This window comes from Heterocephalus glaber, unplaced genomic scaffold, assembly GCF_053883595.1.
Source record: "Heterocephalus glaber isolate CG9 unplaced genomic scaffold, H.glaber_assembly_v1.0 deba00000347, whole genome shotgun sequence".
Taxonomy (NCBI): domain Eukaryota; kingdom Metazoa; phylum Chordata; class Mammalia; order Rodentia; family Bathyergidae; genus Heterocephalus; species Heterocephalus glaber.
The window spans coordinates 12399815-12417103 of NW_028258143.1; the positions used below are offsets into that span (position 1 = coordinate 12399815).

Sequence of the window (17289 nt, forward strand, 5' to 3'; positions counted from 1 at the left end):
TTTCTTATTGCAAATACCTTTCTGATCCATTTCTTTAATACGAATTTCTGGATCCCAGCAGTTCTCTTGGACAACTCTGAAGACTTTCCCATCTTTTACCATCTTTGCTTCTCCCTGCGTAGAAAACCCATATTAGTAAAAGGATGCCTGAATCTACTTGGGGTAATCTTTCTTTGTATGCTTTGAAACATATTTCTCCTCTAACATTTTTGGAAAAAAATTTTTTTACTTAATTCACATAGCCATAGAAATCTACTCATTTAAAGGAATTCATCTTTTCTTCCTCATGCCTTTCTTTGGTCTGGAGTTGAGGGAATGTGCTCTGTGGGTGTCAGTGACTGAACAGAAAGATAACAATGTCATGGTCATAACTTTTCTGGCCTGCATGACCAAGGATGGATGATCCCTTTGATGATCTGAACCACTGGTTATAAAATCCAAGAGGATGGCCCAGGGTTTAGAAAATTTTAATTCTATAACATTTTAGAATTGGAAAGAACCTTTGAGATAGACCATTGTCTAACCCTCTTCTTCAGAAGCAATATATGGAGAGTGAAAGTAAGTGGTTTGTTAAGCAAAGCAAGGCCCACTGATGTCAACACATATAGGAGAAGAGGGAGATGAAATGAATTAGACTGAAAGTATGTAAAGAATTTAGTGCTGAGTGGCTCACTTCCACCAGGCATCATGCCTGCCTAAGTACCCTACCTCTTAAAAAGTTGTGTATTTTGGGGCCAGGGATTTAGCTCAGTGGTTCTGCCACCTGCCTTGCAAGTGCAAGGTCCTGAGTTCAATCCCCGGTACCGAAAAAAAAAAAGTTGTGTATTTTTAAACTAATACATAACATTTTATATATTTTGGTTTATAACATGATGTTTTAACATATGCATGCTTTGTAGAATAGCTAAATGAAATTAACGTATCAATTGCTTTTTTGAAGTAAGAATACTTAAAATCTATTAGTAATTTTCAAGTATATATTATTGCTAACTATAGATTTTTTGAACTTATTTCTCCTAATTGAAATTTTTTATCCTTTGACATTTTCCTCAGTCTCTTCTCATTCCCCCCTCTCACCCCCATTCAATCCCTGGTAACCACCATTTTGCTAGCTGCTTTTGAGTTTGACTTTCTTTAGATCCACATATAAGTTCATGTTGCATTTGCCTTTCTGTGCCTGGGTTATTTTAGTTAACATAATAAGCTCAGGTTTATTCAGGACGTTGTTGCAAATGATGGGATTGATGAGATTTCTTTCTTTCTTTTTTTTTTCCGGTACTGGGAATTGAGCTCAGGACCTTGTACTTGCTGGGCAGGCACAGTGCCACTGAGTTAAGTTCCTGGCCCTCCTTTTTTTCTTTTTCAAGGGGAATATTGTTGCAATTAACAAGAGAGAGCAATTTCTCTTCAATATACTGATTTCATTTCCTTTGAATATATACTCAGAAGAGCAATTGCTGGCTCATATGGTAATTCTATTTAATATTTTTTAGGAAACCATATGACCATATCAATAGATGCATAAAAAGCACTTGACAAATTTCAACAACCATTCATGATAAAAATTTTCAATAGATGAGATATAGAGTGTATGTACCTCAACATAATAAAGTTCATGAATTACAATCCCACAGTTAAAGTCATACTTCGTGAAAAGTTGAAAGCTTTTCTTCTAAGATTAGAAACAAGACAAGATCGCTAACTTTTGCTACTTCTATTCAACATAGTACTAAAGGTTTTAGCTAAAGCAATTAGTCAAAAAAATAAAAAGTATGTAATAGGAAAGGAGCAAGAAAAATTGTCTTTATTTGTAGAAGATGGGAAAACGACAAGGACTCCCAAAAATACTATTATAACTAATAAAAAAATTGAATAAAGTTGCAAGATATAGTATCAACACAAAGATCAGCAACAGTTGGATTGATTTGCCTCATTTGTGGTCCTCTGTTAATGCCAGCATCTGAACCATTTTCCTAGTTTGGGGAGTCTCCTGCAGGAATCTTGAAGGGGCCTAGATTCCCTCTACAAAGCCTCCAAACCCAAATACTTGTTCTCTTTGCTTCAAATTTGGCTAGTCAATGCTTGGTTTAAAACAAGATAAAAAAGACAGGACAGGTGAATTTATTCTGCCAGTGATTTTGAGAGTGGCATGTCCAGTGTCCATTAGCAGCAGTGGTAATGTTGAGAGTCTAGTGGGGGCCAGTGGTGCTCTAGTCAGGCTCCTACTGTGGGGCAGCCATGGTTGTGACTTCAATCCCCTTATTTACTTCAGTTTCTGCACACGTTATGAGCTTGGTGCCCTGGACATTTTATGAAATTTGAGAGACTTAAAATACTTTCAACAAATTTGTTTCTTCTTAAACTAATTATTATTGGTTTCTGTTGGTTGTGACCATGAGTCTTGACTGATACTGAACCCACAAATAGAAAATAGCAACACATATCTTTCCATTTGTCAAAGAAGAGAGTTAAGAACAGTGATGGTGGAAAAGAAAAAAATTTGGAAGCACACTTTCATTTAGCAAATGAGAGGTTTTCTTTTGCTCTTTACTGGCATGTGCCCTAAGCACTGCTGGAGAGACCCATTTGTGGCTTTGGTTTGGAAGTGAGCAGTGCGAAGGAGCAAAGCTTCCCAATAGACAAAGGTATTGTGTGAGATGCCTAAGTACTGATTTCAGATAAAGCAGATCATATTAAACCCAGTATATGATCAGTTTAATGCTTACATTTTAGCAGTCCATGATATACAGTGACTTGTCCAAGGCTATATATTAGAAGCCATTTTCAACTCTACCAGCTGATATTTGGCAATTAAGTATATTTGGTAGGCAAAAGTTAATTATTATAATTTCATAAGGAGTTTGATTTTTTATACAATAGGAGAATCAGATTCAATAAACTTCTCTTTCTCTACATTTTTAAGTTAACAGTATGGTAAGAAAAATGAGTAGGAGCAGCTGTCGGTGGAACTTAGTGAAAAATTCCCATAGAGCAGTTATGGCCTATAATTGACTTCCCACAATTCTCATTGTTTGTTCAGCCACAATTTTGGGCCTGACGGTCATTGTTTTTTGTTTTGTTTATTTGTTTTTGTTTTCTGAGACAGGGTCTTTCTATGTAGTTTAGGCTGGCCTTGAACTCACTATTTAGATCGAGTTGGCCTTGAATTTGTGGCAATCCCCCTGCCTCAGCCTCCTGATTGCTGGTATTACAGGCGTATGCCACCACACTCAGCTCTGACAGCCATTGTAAAGAATCAATTCCTGGTCCTCCTTACTTTACATTCAGGATCCCAGAGTCTTTACAAGGTGATAAATGTGCTTCACGGATCAGTACTTGATGCTAGGGGAGGAAAGAAGGGGTTTCTAGTCCTGTTATTTCACATTGATCTCAAAATCAACAAAGACCTTAAACTAAGCTAATGACTAAGTAATTGGAGCAAACTGCCCTAACTTATGCCACCAGACTCCAGTCCTATTTTTCTAAGCTCTCAAAACTCAACTTTTTAGTTAAAGAATTTCCTCAGGCCAAGGCAAACAACTATCTCAAAATTGATTCCAAAAGCACTGAAAAACCAAATGTTTAAAAGAAACAAATAGATCAAACCAGGGAAATGGTTTGGAAAAACATCTTTCGGAGAACAAGAATCTCTAAGGTAAACTAATCACTAGAGAAGAAGATATTTGTTCATTAAAGGAATGTAGAAGATTAAAAAGAATTTTAAAATCCCAAATTTTGGGTCATCTCATTGCTCCTGGTTAATTTGCATAACAGTACACATTTGCATGTTGTTTTCTAGTGACTGTAATTCCTGACTTCTGTAATTATGAAAAGTACAGATTTGGGTGGGTTTTGTTTCACTTAGCTTTATGAGTGGGAAAGAAAGTGTCTCTGTTTTGTTCTATTAGACTACCATTGTAATCAATTTTGTTGGAGATAAGTAAATCAGTAAATGTGATTGGAAACTGTTTTTCTTTTTGTTTGCTTTTGGAGATTTTCTGTTAAGTTTATGAAATATCTTTGCATTGTGTGAAATGAAGGCCATTCATATTCACTATTGAGGGACAAACTTTGGCCTGAGATATGGAGTAAGAAAAAAAATCAGAGGGCAGCTGTTTCTGCAATTGCAGTTTTCTGATAGATTTGTAGTCAGTTCCACTCCTAATGTACTTTTCCTTGAAGAGACTTGAGGCCAACTGAAAGAATGAGCTCTCTAGTTAGAAACCAACACTGGGAATGCAAGAAGCTGGCACTTAAGAGTACACTCTTGGAGAATGTGAAGATGAGCTTTCCCCAAGATTCTGATGTTTAAAACTCTTTAATGATTCCCTATTGCCTTCAAGATCAAGTATAAAAGCCAAATTTCATTTTGGGCCTAAGCTCCTAAATCCTTTAAGTCCCTGCCTCATGAGGCTTATGCTTACCTCCTCAGCTCCTTTCCATAATTTGTTCTCCAAAATGTTGCCTGCCTCTGTACATACTCCACAGAGAAAACTGGTCATTTAAAACCATAAAGACCTTCCAAAGAATTTGCATTGCTTGGAGATTGCAATCCAGACTCCTAGCATGTCCCACAAATGTGGTTGGACCCATTTCCTACCCTCTCCCCTTCTCACTGCATTTCATCCACATTGCTCTCCTTTCTTGCTCCTTGAACACATTGACTCTTTGCTTCTTGATGGCCTTTGCAACTGGCTGTTCCCTCAGCCAGGAACATTTTCAAGGTTTTCCCTGCTTGTCATTCATGTATGTGCCACATCAGTAACCGAACAGCCTGTTACTCTCTGTAGCAGCAGTTTTTTCTTTTCCATTTGTTTTTTTTTTGTTTTTTTTTTTGGTGCCGGGGATTGAACTCAGGTCCTTGCACTTGCGAAGCAGGCAGCAGAACCACTGAGCTAAATCCCCAGCCCCTTTTCCATTTAGTTTTATTGGTACATTTGAGGTATACAATACAGTTACATTCATCATTGGGATCTTGTACCCTTACATGATGTATCTTGGTTCTTATTTTTTTCCCCATTCCCCTGCCCTCCCTTCACCCCCTCACCCTTCCCTATTTACAAAGACTTTGTTTCCATGTTTTTGCTTTTCTCATATTTTTTCTTTTCTCTTCTTTCCTTTCCACTACCCCTCCCACTTCCCCTACTCCTTTAGACATTTTCTTCCTATTTTGTTTGAATTAATCATTGGCTTGGGTTCCATCTAGAATTTGAGCACCATGAAGGTAGGAACAATCACTCCATTGTTTACCAGCATATTTCTAGTGTCTGGATGGGTGGACCTGGTACAAAACAGATTTCATTAGGGCCAGAGATTTAGCTCAGTAGTGCCACCACCTGACTTGCAAGCATAAGGTCTTGAATTTTATCCCTGGTACCAACTCCCCCCCACCCCCAAACAGATTTCATTAAAAACAAATGAATGAATGAATGTATTTGCCATGAGTTCTCACATTTAAGTTTGCTAAGACAGATAGCTGTCTCCACCCTCAGATTTGGTAGCTCTGGGGTATGGCCCCCAAATCTGCATTTCTCCCAAGTTCCCAGGTGATATTGAGCCTATAGGGACCACAGTTTGAGAAATGCTAGTGCCAGCCATAGCTGGGTGCCTGAGTTCTGGGGTCACATATAGTTAGTATTTCTATGCTTTTGTTCCCTGTCTTCTTTTTCTGGAACACTGTTTTCTTTACTTCTTGGGTAAGCCTCCAGCCCTGCTTCAAGACTCAAGATAGGCATCACTTTCTCCAGGAGATCTTTTCTAATTCTTGATGCTCAAGTCTTTGCTCCTTAGTGCGTAGTTCAAAGGCAGTCCTCATCTCATTCTAACCTTACAACTACATTGGGTTAATCTTGCACATAATTGTTTTCCCAGATCATGAATCCCCCAGGGCCTACCTTAGTCATGTCTATATTTCAGCTTGAAGCTCTAGAATGTTTCCTTTGAATTCCAAGAGGGTTCTCTGAAAACAAAGCCAAACTTGAACTCTGTACAGGTTTAGATTCCCAGATCACTTATTAGAGTTCATTATTTGCAGAATGCTTTGCCCCAATGCCTTCCTCTTTGGCATCAAAATCAGCCAGAATATCAGTGGCTTTTCCCTTTTGTCTCCAGTGTTTGATTTCTCTAGCTTGTGCTCAAACCTAATTGTTCCATTTATTTTATCAGCCTTAATACACTGTAATAATCTGTGCAGAGGGCCAGGTCAGTTCCTTGTGGTAGAGAAATAAATGCTAAAATTGGTTCCAGGGCAGAAAAAAAAAGATTTCTTAATGGATTCTCAAATACCAATTTTATCTTCCTAAATGCTGCTCTTTGAAGTCACTCCCCGCTTTTTCTAATAATTCTGAGCAGTTCTGCTCTCTTGCCAACTACACAGTTAATGCAGGACAGAAGAGTTAAGTTCCCTTGAGGCACACTCTGCAGTAAGATATCTCAAGGCTAAGGATGTCCTTGGGTCCCACTATGCTCACACTTTGGGAGAAACTTACCTTGCTATGGTGTTGAAGCTTTACCCAACCTCCATAGCCGAATCTCTGCAGTGGAGAGATGCACAGTTAGACTTACGGAGCAAAGAAGAAAGGATTGCAATAAATGGGCTTCTTCAGGGAAAAGGATATTTTTAGGCATCCATCCCATCCTTTCAGGCGTCATCCTCCCACTTGTCCCCTTGAGCCACATATTGCTTATTCAGTATTTATACTTAGATCAATTTACTCTTTTCCATATATGTATTTATGCAAAAATATACACATAATTATATATTTATAAATGTATATATGTATTTATGCACAAAGTACATTCTATATATCAGAAGTACCAGTTTCATCTCTTCTCCTCCCACAGTTTGAAATTTTAAGGTGAAGATTAGCATTAAAATATATTTGTTTATGGACCACCTATAATCATTTCACAGGCCACCATGAGTACATAGAACTTAAATCACCCTCTATGAATAAATACTGCTCTTCAAACTGTGGGCTGCCGTCCATGAGTACATCATGAAATTAATTGAGTGGATAGGGACCTAGACATTTTCGGATAGCGCTAGTGTCCTATTCATATTTCTTCCCTTTAATGCTTCAGGACACGCCAGCCCATCTCCACCTGCCAGCATCTGCTTCTGAGGGCTTCTCTTACATCCCTGGAAACTTCTTTGATCAAATCCTAGATGAGAAGTACCAGGAAATTAGACTTCCCTCTCCACCTGCCCAGCAGCCCTCAACCAATGACTGAGGTAGTTTGTATACATATACACTAAATACTCTGGTATCACACTCTTGGGCAGGATAACTCAGGCAAGGAGCACATTCTACACTCAATAACAAACCTGTCATTGACTGTCTTTCTTTCCCTGCCCCACTTCTCCACTCATTGGCATTTCCTTGGATCATTTCCAAAGGAGGATTCAAACTACCCACATTTGAATCCTTGTCTCAGTCTTACTTCTTGGAAAATGCAAACAAAGATAAGAAAAAAAATGGAGGCTGGGGATTTAGCTCAGTGGTTCCGCCGCCTGCCTTGCAAGCATAAGGACCCAAATTCGATCCCCGGTACAAAAACAAAAAACAAAAAAACAAAACAAAGAAAAAAAATGGAAAGGAAAAGATAGAATTAGGATAGAACAGGATAGAATGGAATAAAATGGGAAGTCTTCCATGTAATATTAGTTCCACAAAAATTTTTGCCATATATATATATATATGGAAATGTTTGTACTGAATCATAATATAAATATATTTCTTCCCGGGAGTCATGGATAAAAATTTCTGAAAGCCACTGCCTAAAAACATGTCATCTATTACTCATATAACTTCAGGTTTTAAAATATCATTTCATTCATCCCTTCATTCATTCCCCAAGCCCTCATGGAGTCTCATTTGTGAAAAGCCTTCCTAGGGCAGGGAAAATTAAAGTGAAGGACAGTTCCAGGCTATGTAGGGCAGGGTCTTTTGCGCTTGGGGTTGTGATGGACAAACAGTGCAAGAGCTGCCTGGTAAGTGAGACCTGCTATTATAGTCCTCCAAAAGATCTGTGGAAACCTGGTGGAGGGAGCTGATCCACACCTTGGGTCAGTTTGTGTCATAGGAGGAAGGTTGAAAAGGTAGTCTAGGATCGTATTGGAGAGGAATTTCTCATGTTCAGGATTTCTATGTCTTAATGAGTGGCTCTCAGAGCATGATGTAAGGAGGGAAGGTGTGGAAGCAGGAAATACCTAGGTGAAGGAGTTCATCACTAGCTCTTAAACCTTCAGCAGTAGAAGTAAATGATCTAAGTAAGCTGAATTTCAGCACCATTTCTCACTTATAATTGGATAAGTCCAGGTGACAGTGGTTGGTTCTGATGTCATGGTGTAGAGATGTTGCCTAGAGGGAGACAGATCCTGGCAAATTGCTCTTCCTAGCTTCCTTCTCACCTCCAGGCTAAATGGGAAAGTCTGGATCTGGACCTCAGTGCGGTATAGGGGTTTTTGTCTGTGTCTGTGACTGGAATCTGCCTCAACAGGTTTTTTAAATGCATATTAGTTCTATTCCAATCTTATTTTACCTAGATATAAGATCTATCTTTGAGTTCTATCTTCAAATAGTATTAGCTATAGAAATCTATGTGCTTTCTGCCTAGTGACATTTGCAGACTCTGTTTAATGACCTGGCATGCAAAAGAAGCTGTCAGCTGGGGCCAGTTCTCCCTGCCTCCAATTTCTCCTTAGCCAGTGCCCTGATACTTTACTATCTTCTCTTTAAGCATTCAAAACCCTTATACTTAGCTCTTCTCTTCCCCTGGAAAAAGCTACCAAGAGACATATGTCGAAGGAAAGGGTGGAAAATGACCTTAATCAATTACATTTTAGAATAAATTTGAGACTAACTGTATGCTCTCAAGTTGAAAATTTGCTATTAAAATATTATAGTCAGGGCTGGGGATTTAGCTCAGTGGTTCCAGTGCCTGACTTGTAAGCACAAGATCCTGAGTTCGATCCCCAGTACCAAAAAAAAAAAAATTATAGTTAGTATAAAGGAAAAGGTTTTATTTCCTTCTTTCCTCCTCTCCTGTTTTCTTTCATTCATTCCTCTGTTCCCTTCTTCCTCACTTTTTTACTGTTTCTTAATTCTGTAAATAACTTTAAGTCATATGGGAAGAATTTTATTTGGGTAAGGATGGGGAGATAGAGGGAAAAAGAGCAGAGGGGTTCTGACACATGCAAAAATCACTTTTAGGGATCTGGCTTTGTTGGAGTAATTTAACGTTTTCAAATCGCTATTTCCTTATGTGTAAAATGAAGCTAACTGGAATAGCTGAAACAGTATTATGGGGAATTAATTGATATAATGAATATAAAGCTACTGACACAAAGCCTGGCTTATAGAAAAGGCTTTATCAATGCTAATGATACTAATGGTGATGGTGACAGGGTTAGAGATGGTGTTGGTAGCAGTGGTAATGACAGTGGCAAAGGGAGTGAGGTGGTAGAAGTAGTGGACATGGTCGTCAGTATTTGGTGGTATTTGGCAGTACCATTGATGGTGATGATGGTGTTGTGGCAGCAGTTTCCACAGCAGTGATGATGGCAGCAGCACTGGTAGTAGTGAGGGGTGGTAATGTGTGTCAGACAGTGACAGTCATGTGACAGCCTTACCGTACCCCTTGGTGGAGTACCCTGGGGTCAGACACTAAGGAGACCTATGAAGGAAGGAACTTTCCTCTCCTTTTCCTGAAAAGATTTGTATTTATTATTTCACAGGCCACTTGCAACAACCCAATGTTGCAACTCATTCTACTCTAGCTTTGGGCTCCATATAGTCCCCCAGCTGTCATCCTGGCTTGAGCCAAAACTTGGGTCTCAAATCTATGGCCCTAAGAGTGGTTTATTCTGATCCTATGCCTGGAGACATACAGTCTGATAGTGTTTTAACTGAGAATTACTAGTATCCCATAGGCATTTATGGCATGACAAATGAAAAGCAAATTTTAAAAATTCAATGAAATTTAGTTTTATATACAAGAGTATGTTTCTGATATGGATACGTATGAGTCAGAGTGGATGAATTCAATGGCTTTCTTTTTGCTAGCATCAGATTTATTTATTTATACACTTGTTTTTGACAAAGTCTAGGTATGTTGCCCAGGATGGCCCCAAACTCCTGGGCTCAGTTGATCCTCCTGAGTAGCTAGGACTACAGATTCCTGCTACAGTGCCCAGCTCTTGAATGTTTGCAGTGTCCTTGGGACCTCACACAAGGTGATTCATGAACCTCCTGGGTGATGAAATCAGATATCTATTTCCTCAGAGAAGTTGTTGAAAAGTCAAACTATGTCTGAGATTTTGTCTCTGAAAATCTTACCTTAAAGAGTACAGCTAAACCATTGCTAATGAAAGGAGATTTAAATATATGCTTTTAAATTAAAGGCCAGAATTTTTTTTACCCCATTTAAAATTGAAAAATTTCAAGCCCTACAATTGGCCACATAGTAGGTGGTCAGTAAAGCCTTGCTTAAAAATAAGGCAAAACCTTACTATTATCACCAATGGTTTCATTGTAGATCAGGCTCAGACATCTTTCATATGGCTCCTTGGGCCAGGATTCTCCTATTTGTGACAGCAGAGAGTGTGAGTCCAGATTCATTAGAAACCATTTAATTAAGTTTGTCTGAATCTGTTATCCATCTCAGATAGATTTTTAGAAAAGGACCCTGACTGTAACTTTGACTAAATCATCATTAGTAAGTGCAAGTGAAAGATTTCTCAAAATTGAGCCCTTTGTAACCTTTAGTTAATCATCAGCCCAGGTGTGCTGATTCTGCTTTTTAGTTTTTAATTGCACAAGATGGTCAATATTGTGCATGTGTCTCTATTAATATTTAAGAAAGAAAGACAAGTTTGAAAGGAGACATTACTTCTTCCAAAGGAAATTCATCTCATCAGAAAAAAAATAGTACTGGTTTATTCTTTTTCTTCATTTATTGGAAAGCTTGAAAAAAATAGTGAGAAAAAGTTCTTTAAACTATTTAAATGAGACAGATCTTTTAACTATTTTTTCCACTAAGAAACATTTTGAAGACAAAAGAAATATGCTGTCGTTAGTGTAACTTTAGTACTCACTGTACTGACCGTATAGATTAGAAATGAAGGGACTAGCAGATAGATCTCAGCCCCATTAGATATGTTTCACTCATCCAATTTGGAAAATGTGGCTGGTTTTGGCTAGTTGATTCATCACTGGCTTACCAGCACTCAAAAGGAAACCTCTGTCATATAAGAGATCCAGTTGTTTAAACTGTAGGTTGGAAGCCAGGTACCAATGTAAGCCTTGGCAGGCTTACATGAATGTGAAAAGTTGGGGGCAGGCTTGTATCAAGAAAGGCATTAGAAAGCAGAGAGAAGCATGGATATCCCTTACAGCAGTAATATGCTCCCTGGCTACTTTTCTCAAGGTGGATAGGGTAGTGGTGCTCTGGAGGGACCACTGTAGTCCTGTATAGCTCCAGGTATATTTCTGAATATCAAGTACTTCATTTGTCAAGCAGGTTAATAATATAAATATTATCTTCCTATGTCATAAGATTTTATATGAATCAAATTATTTATATATATATATATATATATATATATAGAGAGAGAGAGAGAGAGAGAGAGAGAGGCTACCAAAAAAATGTATACACACTTCAGCAGTTGGCTGTATTAATAAATGTCTGGAAGCTAACGGCCACCACTTTGAGCACCTCTTGTAATTGTAGAGGCCAAAGGTAACTTGTCCTAATCTCATGATGTCTCAATAAATTTAGTATTATAATATTTATACATTTTTTCTTGTGGAGTATATATCCCTAGAACTACAAAATACTGTGACTAGTATCATTGTAAAATGTATCATCTATCTGCTTGCAGCATGTGAGACTGCTGGGTAGGAAAAACCTGATTATTGCAATAAAATACTGCTTCATCTTTCAAGACAATAAACTTTGCTTGATAGGAGGGGCAGGCAGTATAAAGTGGCAGCAAGACAAATGCCTGGGAGTTTTCCAGGGCACACATCTATGTGCTCTAATTTTCTTTATCACTCAATTTTCCAAGTAGTTTGAACAATTCCTTTAGGGCCCTGCATGAAGTGGAGCACCTAGAAATTGTCAGCTGTAGGTGGCCAGTTCTCTGCTGAAAAACAGGCAATCTTCAGGATGGGAGGCAGGTAATGGGGGGTGATGTGGCATGGGCTAATACTGATGCAAAACTTTCCTCTCCCTGCAAAAAAGAGGCATCATTTTAGGTTTCTGTGGGTTTTCCAACTGGAAAAGGTAGAAGGGTTTTTTACTTGTGACTTATTTATGAACAGCTTCTAATTTTCAGAGGGAATATCTCATTGGGGCCTAGATTTAGTAGGAAGATAACCATTTTTCTCCAGGATGCTGGAGAATTCCCCAGAAACAATGAGATTGGTTTAGATCAGTTTGGGAGTTTCTGAAGCTTGACTTTAAGTCCATTTTTCATTCTAAGAATGCAACAAAAATGGATAGAACAGCTAGGTTCTTTGCACACCCAACTATGAGAGGAACTGAAAATTCCTTGTTCTGGTGGTGAAAGCACCTCAACTATGACTGGATTACTCTCTGTGTTAGTCCATTTGGGGTGCTTTGATAAAATACCATCAATTGGTGGCTTATAAACAACAATTTATTTCTTATAGTTCTGAGTGCTGGGAAGTCCAAGATCAAGGATGTGGTAGATTGGGTGTTTGATTCCTGATTCATATAGATGGTACCTTCTTGCTGAGTCCTCATATAGTAGAAAGGGCAAACAATCATCCGTGGGCCTATTTATAAGAATACTATCCCATTCCCAAGGGCTGTCTTTTCATGACCTAATTGCCTCTTGAGGATCCCATTTCTGAGCACTGTTTCCTTGGTGGATGAATATTTCAACATATGAATTTTGGGTTTACCCAAAGATTCAGACCACAGCACTCTTTAAACCTCAAAATCCTGGTCAAGCAGGTCAATGCTATCGAGCTTGGAACCCTCTAGGTGGCTGGGTCAGGCTGTCTTGTAGAGGAGGTTACAAGTGTACAGTGTCCTTCAGAGACTATCATGGGAGCTTCCAAAGCATTTAGTGTAGGTGTTATTTGATATTCAAATAAAGAGAAAAGTTGTAATGCTGGAGTTAATAGTTTTTGCTGAGGATAGATCAACATGTTCCCATGTAAACAGTTAGACTTTGTGTGTGTGTGCACACGCACGCGTGTGTGGACATGCATACATGTAGATCAATAGGATTCCTTTTAATACGATAGGTTTTCCAAGAAGGTTCAACATCATTTGCATGTTTCAATCTATAATTTCTACCACCCATTTTACCTAAGATGCCAACTAGACTGAGAAACACTTAAGATTACCATTCTTGTAGGAGACAACTATGGGAGGAAAATAGTTTCATTTACTAGCACAATGAATTAATTAGAGTTTGGGTTCATTCATTTTCCCTCACTTGGGATAAAATGATGAAATATTATCAGTGATGTGAAAGAATTGGAAGAATGCTAAAGATTAGGGGAAACCTGACACTAAAGCTGAACAAACTTTACCAATTTAAAATTTCCTTCATATTCTACACCTTCCTCTTTTAGTATTCGTTCAAAAGGTCTTAATGACAAAGAGTTTCCATCTTTAGAGAAACACAGAGAATACACTTTACAGATACTCATTGTGCAAGACTTCATGTCATTTATTCTAGGGTTGGTTTTTTTTTACTACCTACTTTCTATTTCTTCATAACAAGGGCTTACAGCTTAAATGTCAAAAAGGAAAGGCTTCAGACAAGTGTGCTAAAATAGATTAAATTTTTTCCACAAAGCTATCTCCTGGTGCTTCTAAAACTTATTTTAAACATTTTGGAAAACAGATATACTTTAGAAATCCTTGAAACCTATCACATTCAATTTTTAATAGCCTTTTAGTTGAAATTATAACTTTAAATTCTGTAATTGATGTGTATCTTTATAGCAGGTTGAACGTGCGGTTTAAAAGGAAATAAATCTGCTTGACTTATATTGTCCAGAAATTTAAGAGAATGCTTTCTTTGAGAGGAAAAAAAAGATTTTTGAGAAGGCATTTATTTCTTTCAAAATAAATATAAAAGTTATTTTTAAAAGCTAGGAAATTAGAACTACTAAAGACAAATTAAAATCACCCTGGAGCAAAGAAACATAACAGCTAATTCCTCAAAGAAGAGAAAGGTCTATAAATAGAGGCACTGAGAAACCCTGGAGAAGTTCCAGAAATAATTCAGCAAATTAATTACCATTACCTTTTCTAGATCTGGCCATTCTTTTGGTAGAATGTGGCTATGGATGTCAATTTTCATCTCCATAGGATCAGAGGAGACATGTGTTTAAAAAAAGAAATTTTGATATCAAGAGATCTCCATGAAAACCACAGAGTTAATTGATTTACTCAGCCCCTTTATAGCTACCTTCAGGTACTGGTCAAAAGGGGTGTTTTGGTCCATTGGAACTACCCTATTAAAGTTCAAAATTCTGTTTATCAACCTGGCTTTGAGTCAACACTATTTAGTAACCAGGACTCAGCACAAAATAAAAAAAAAAATTGTACTCAACCTCTGAGGTCAAAAGTACAACAAGCTACTCTGAGTTACTAACAAATGAAAAATGACTAATTTTAGGGGCTGGGGATTTAGCTCAGTGGTTCTGCTGCCTGCCTTGCAAGTGCAAGGACCTGAGTTTAGTCCCCGGTAGCAAAAAAAAAAAAAAAAATTAAAAAATTAAAAAATGACTAATTTTGCATTTAAATATTTCAAGTGTTTTTGATTATATATAATCAAAATATATATAATTTAAAGTCAAATAGTATATGGTTAAAAATGAAATAATACAGAGGGCTTTTGAAGAAAAATGATATATCCTTGACTCATGTCTTCTTATACTTGGTTTTACTTCCCAGAAACAACCAAGTGTTTTTACTTTTTTGTTCGATTATTTCCATGTCTTTAAATAATATTTAACAGTGGCTTCATCATGAAAATGTAGCACATTGACCTGGTACTGGAAAAAAAAATGTAGCACTTTGAAAAGGTTGTGGAATAAATTTTATCCTTACTTTTATAAAAAATGTCCCCTCAAAACAAACAAACAAAAAACAAAACAAAAAATATCTGGGCTGGGGATTTAGCTCAGTGGTTCCATCACCTGTTTCATAAGCACAAGGTCCCAAGTTTGATCCTTGGTACCACAAAAAAAAAAATAAAATAAAAAATAAAAAAGTGCCCACTCTTCCAATGTATTTACCTCCATTGCCTTTGTCCCTTACTCATTCATTTGTTTATTTGTTCATACATGCATTTAATAAACATTTATCAAGAATTACAGTACTGTATGCTGGGTATAAGATTGAATGATACATAAGATGATAAATATCCTATAATAGATAATTGTACACAGCCTAAGTATAGGCGGAAGAAGACAGGAGCCATTGTTATTGAGGGTTACCTATATGGTTAGAGAGGGCTTCCACTGGAACATAATATAGAGCTCATGGCTGCATCTTTAAAGGAAACCTGGAGCAAATTAGTCTTTTATTGCTCTGTTCTCACCCTCTCCTCTTCCTAGAAAGCTTAACATATTCAAGGGACTCCAGGGTCTTTAGTAAAGCCTTGAATCTCCTTTGAGGTGATCCCTTCTACTCAGTGTCTCAATGACAACAATACAGGGAAAATGTAGTCAAAAAGCCTTTTTTCTGTGATTTGATTAGATTATGGATAAATTATAACAGACATACTTATAAGTGATACTCAGGGCAAAAGAAAATAAAGGACACTCCAAATTCCTTTTTAAAAAAGGTCAGTGAGCTAAAATCCAATGACTGAGACTTTAACACACAGGCACATGCCAGTACTTTTAGAGCACTTCTCTTTGGCAGGCACTGTTTTAACCATTTCAGTCACATCAATTCATTTATTGCCCATATCATTGCTAAGAGGAAGGGACTATTAACAATATCCATTTTATAGAAGAGAAAGATGAAGCACAAAGAAGTTATGCAATTTGTCTGCAGTCATATGATAGTACATGGTAGGGCCTCAATATGAACCTAGACAGTTTGGCTTCAGCATCTTAGAGATTTGGGAATTAATATCTCACAGGGATGGAAGATCCTCACTTGTACTTATGCAAAGCTGAAATCTATCAAGCTAAAATTCTTGAAGGTTCTAAAACCTTATGAAACAGTAGGCTAGACACAGTAACAAAAACAACATGATGTCACAAAAACAGACATGTAGACCAATGGACTACAATAGAAGATTCAGAATCAAACCCATTCACCTATAGCTATCTGATTTTTGACAGAGGGCCCAAAAACCTACACTGAAAAAAAAGACAGCCTTTAACAAATGATGCTGGGAAAACTGGATATCTACATGCAGAAGATTAAGACTAGATCCCTGTCTCTCATCCTGTACTAAATTAAAAATGAATCAAAGACCTAGATATAAAACCAGAAACTGAAATTTCTGGAAGTTAACACAGGGGAAACACTTGAAGCCAAAAGAAAAGACTTTCTAAATAAGTCTCCAAAGCACAAGAAATAATATCAAGAATCAACAAATGGGATCACATCAAATTATAATCTTCTGCACAGCAAAAGGAAAAATTAACGAGTGAAGAGAAAACCCACTGAATGGGAGAAAATATTTGCTTTGCACTATTCTCATAGAGGATTAATATCTAGAATATATTAAGAACTTAAAAAAGTAACCCTCAAAAAACAAGTGAGTTAGTAAAAAAGTAGGCAGATGATATGTATAGAGACATCTCAAAGGTAGAAGTACAAATGGCCAATAAGTATATTTAGCCATTAGAGCAATGCAAATCAAAACTATGTGGTGTCCAGATCTCAGAATATAGCAATTTGAGGAAGAGAAGAAGCAGGGAAGTGGGTCCCTGGGACCCAGCAAGGATCTGAAATGAGAATTGAAGTCCATGGGGAGAGGAAAGAGAAAGACTTCAATGCAGAAGAAAGAGGTGGCAAGCAGCATTTTCTCTCTGAGCCCTGACTCACTGCATGGGAGGGGTAGCTCTAACCTGCAGACCCGCAGTAACTACTGGTGACCCCAGAGGCCTACATGGAGAAACACACCAGTAGAATGGAGCAGTGGACTATAGGAACCAGCCTATGAGTTTATCCTGACTGTGTGTGTGTGTGTGTGTGTGTGTGTGTGTGTGTGTGAGAACAAGGATGAAAGACAAAAGACACAAAGATAATTTAGAATGAGGGGCCAGGGGGCTC

General features: G+C 37.7%; 1 protein-coding gene across 6 annotated transcripts in view; it reads right to left on the reverse strand.

Annotated features, from left to right (window-relative positions):
- The window catches only part of Acmsd (aminocarboxymuconate semialdehyde decarboxylase), a 68270-nt gene extending 53848 nt beyond the window's left edge, over positions 1–14422 (reverse strand). For 5 of the 6 annotated variants that reach the window (XM_087195864.1, XM_087195844.1, XM_087195851.1 and 2 more), the window contains exons 1-3: positions 14294–14422; positions 6489–6533; positions 18–114 (exon numbers count right to left, since the gene is read on the reverse strand). In XM_087195864.1, coding sequence (XP_087051990.1) covers positions 18–114; positions 6489–6533; positions 14294–14356 — 205 coding nt within the window. In that variant the 5' untranslated portion in view covers positions 14357–14422. The remainder of the gene's footprint in view (positions 1–17; positions 115–6488; positions 6534–14293) is intronic. The other variant, XM_087195852.1, reaches the window with a different exon arrangement.
- Positions 14423–17289: the final 2867 nt, after the last annotated feature.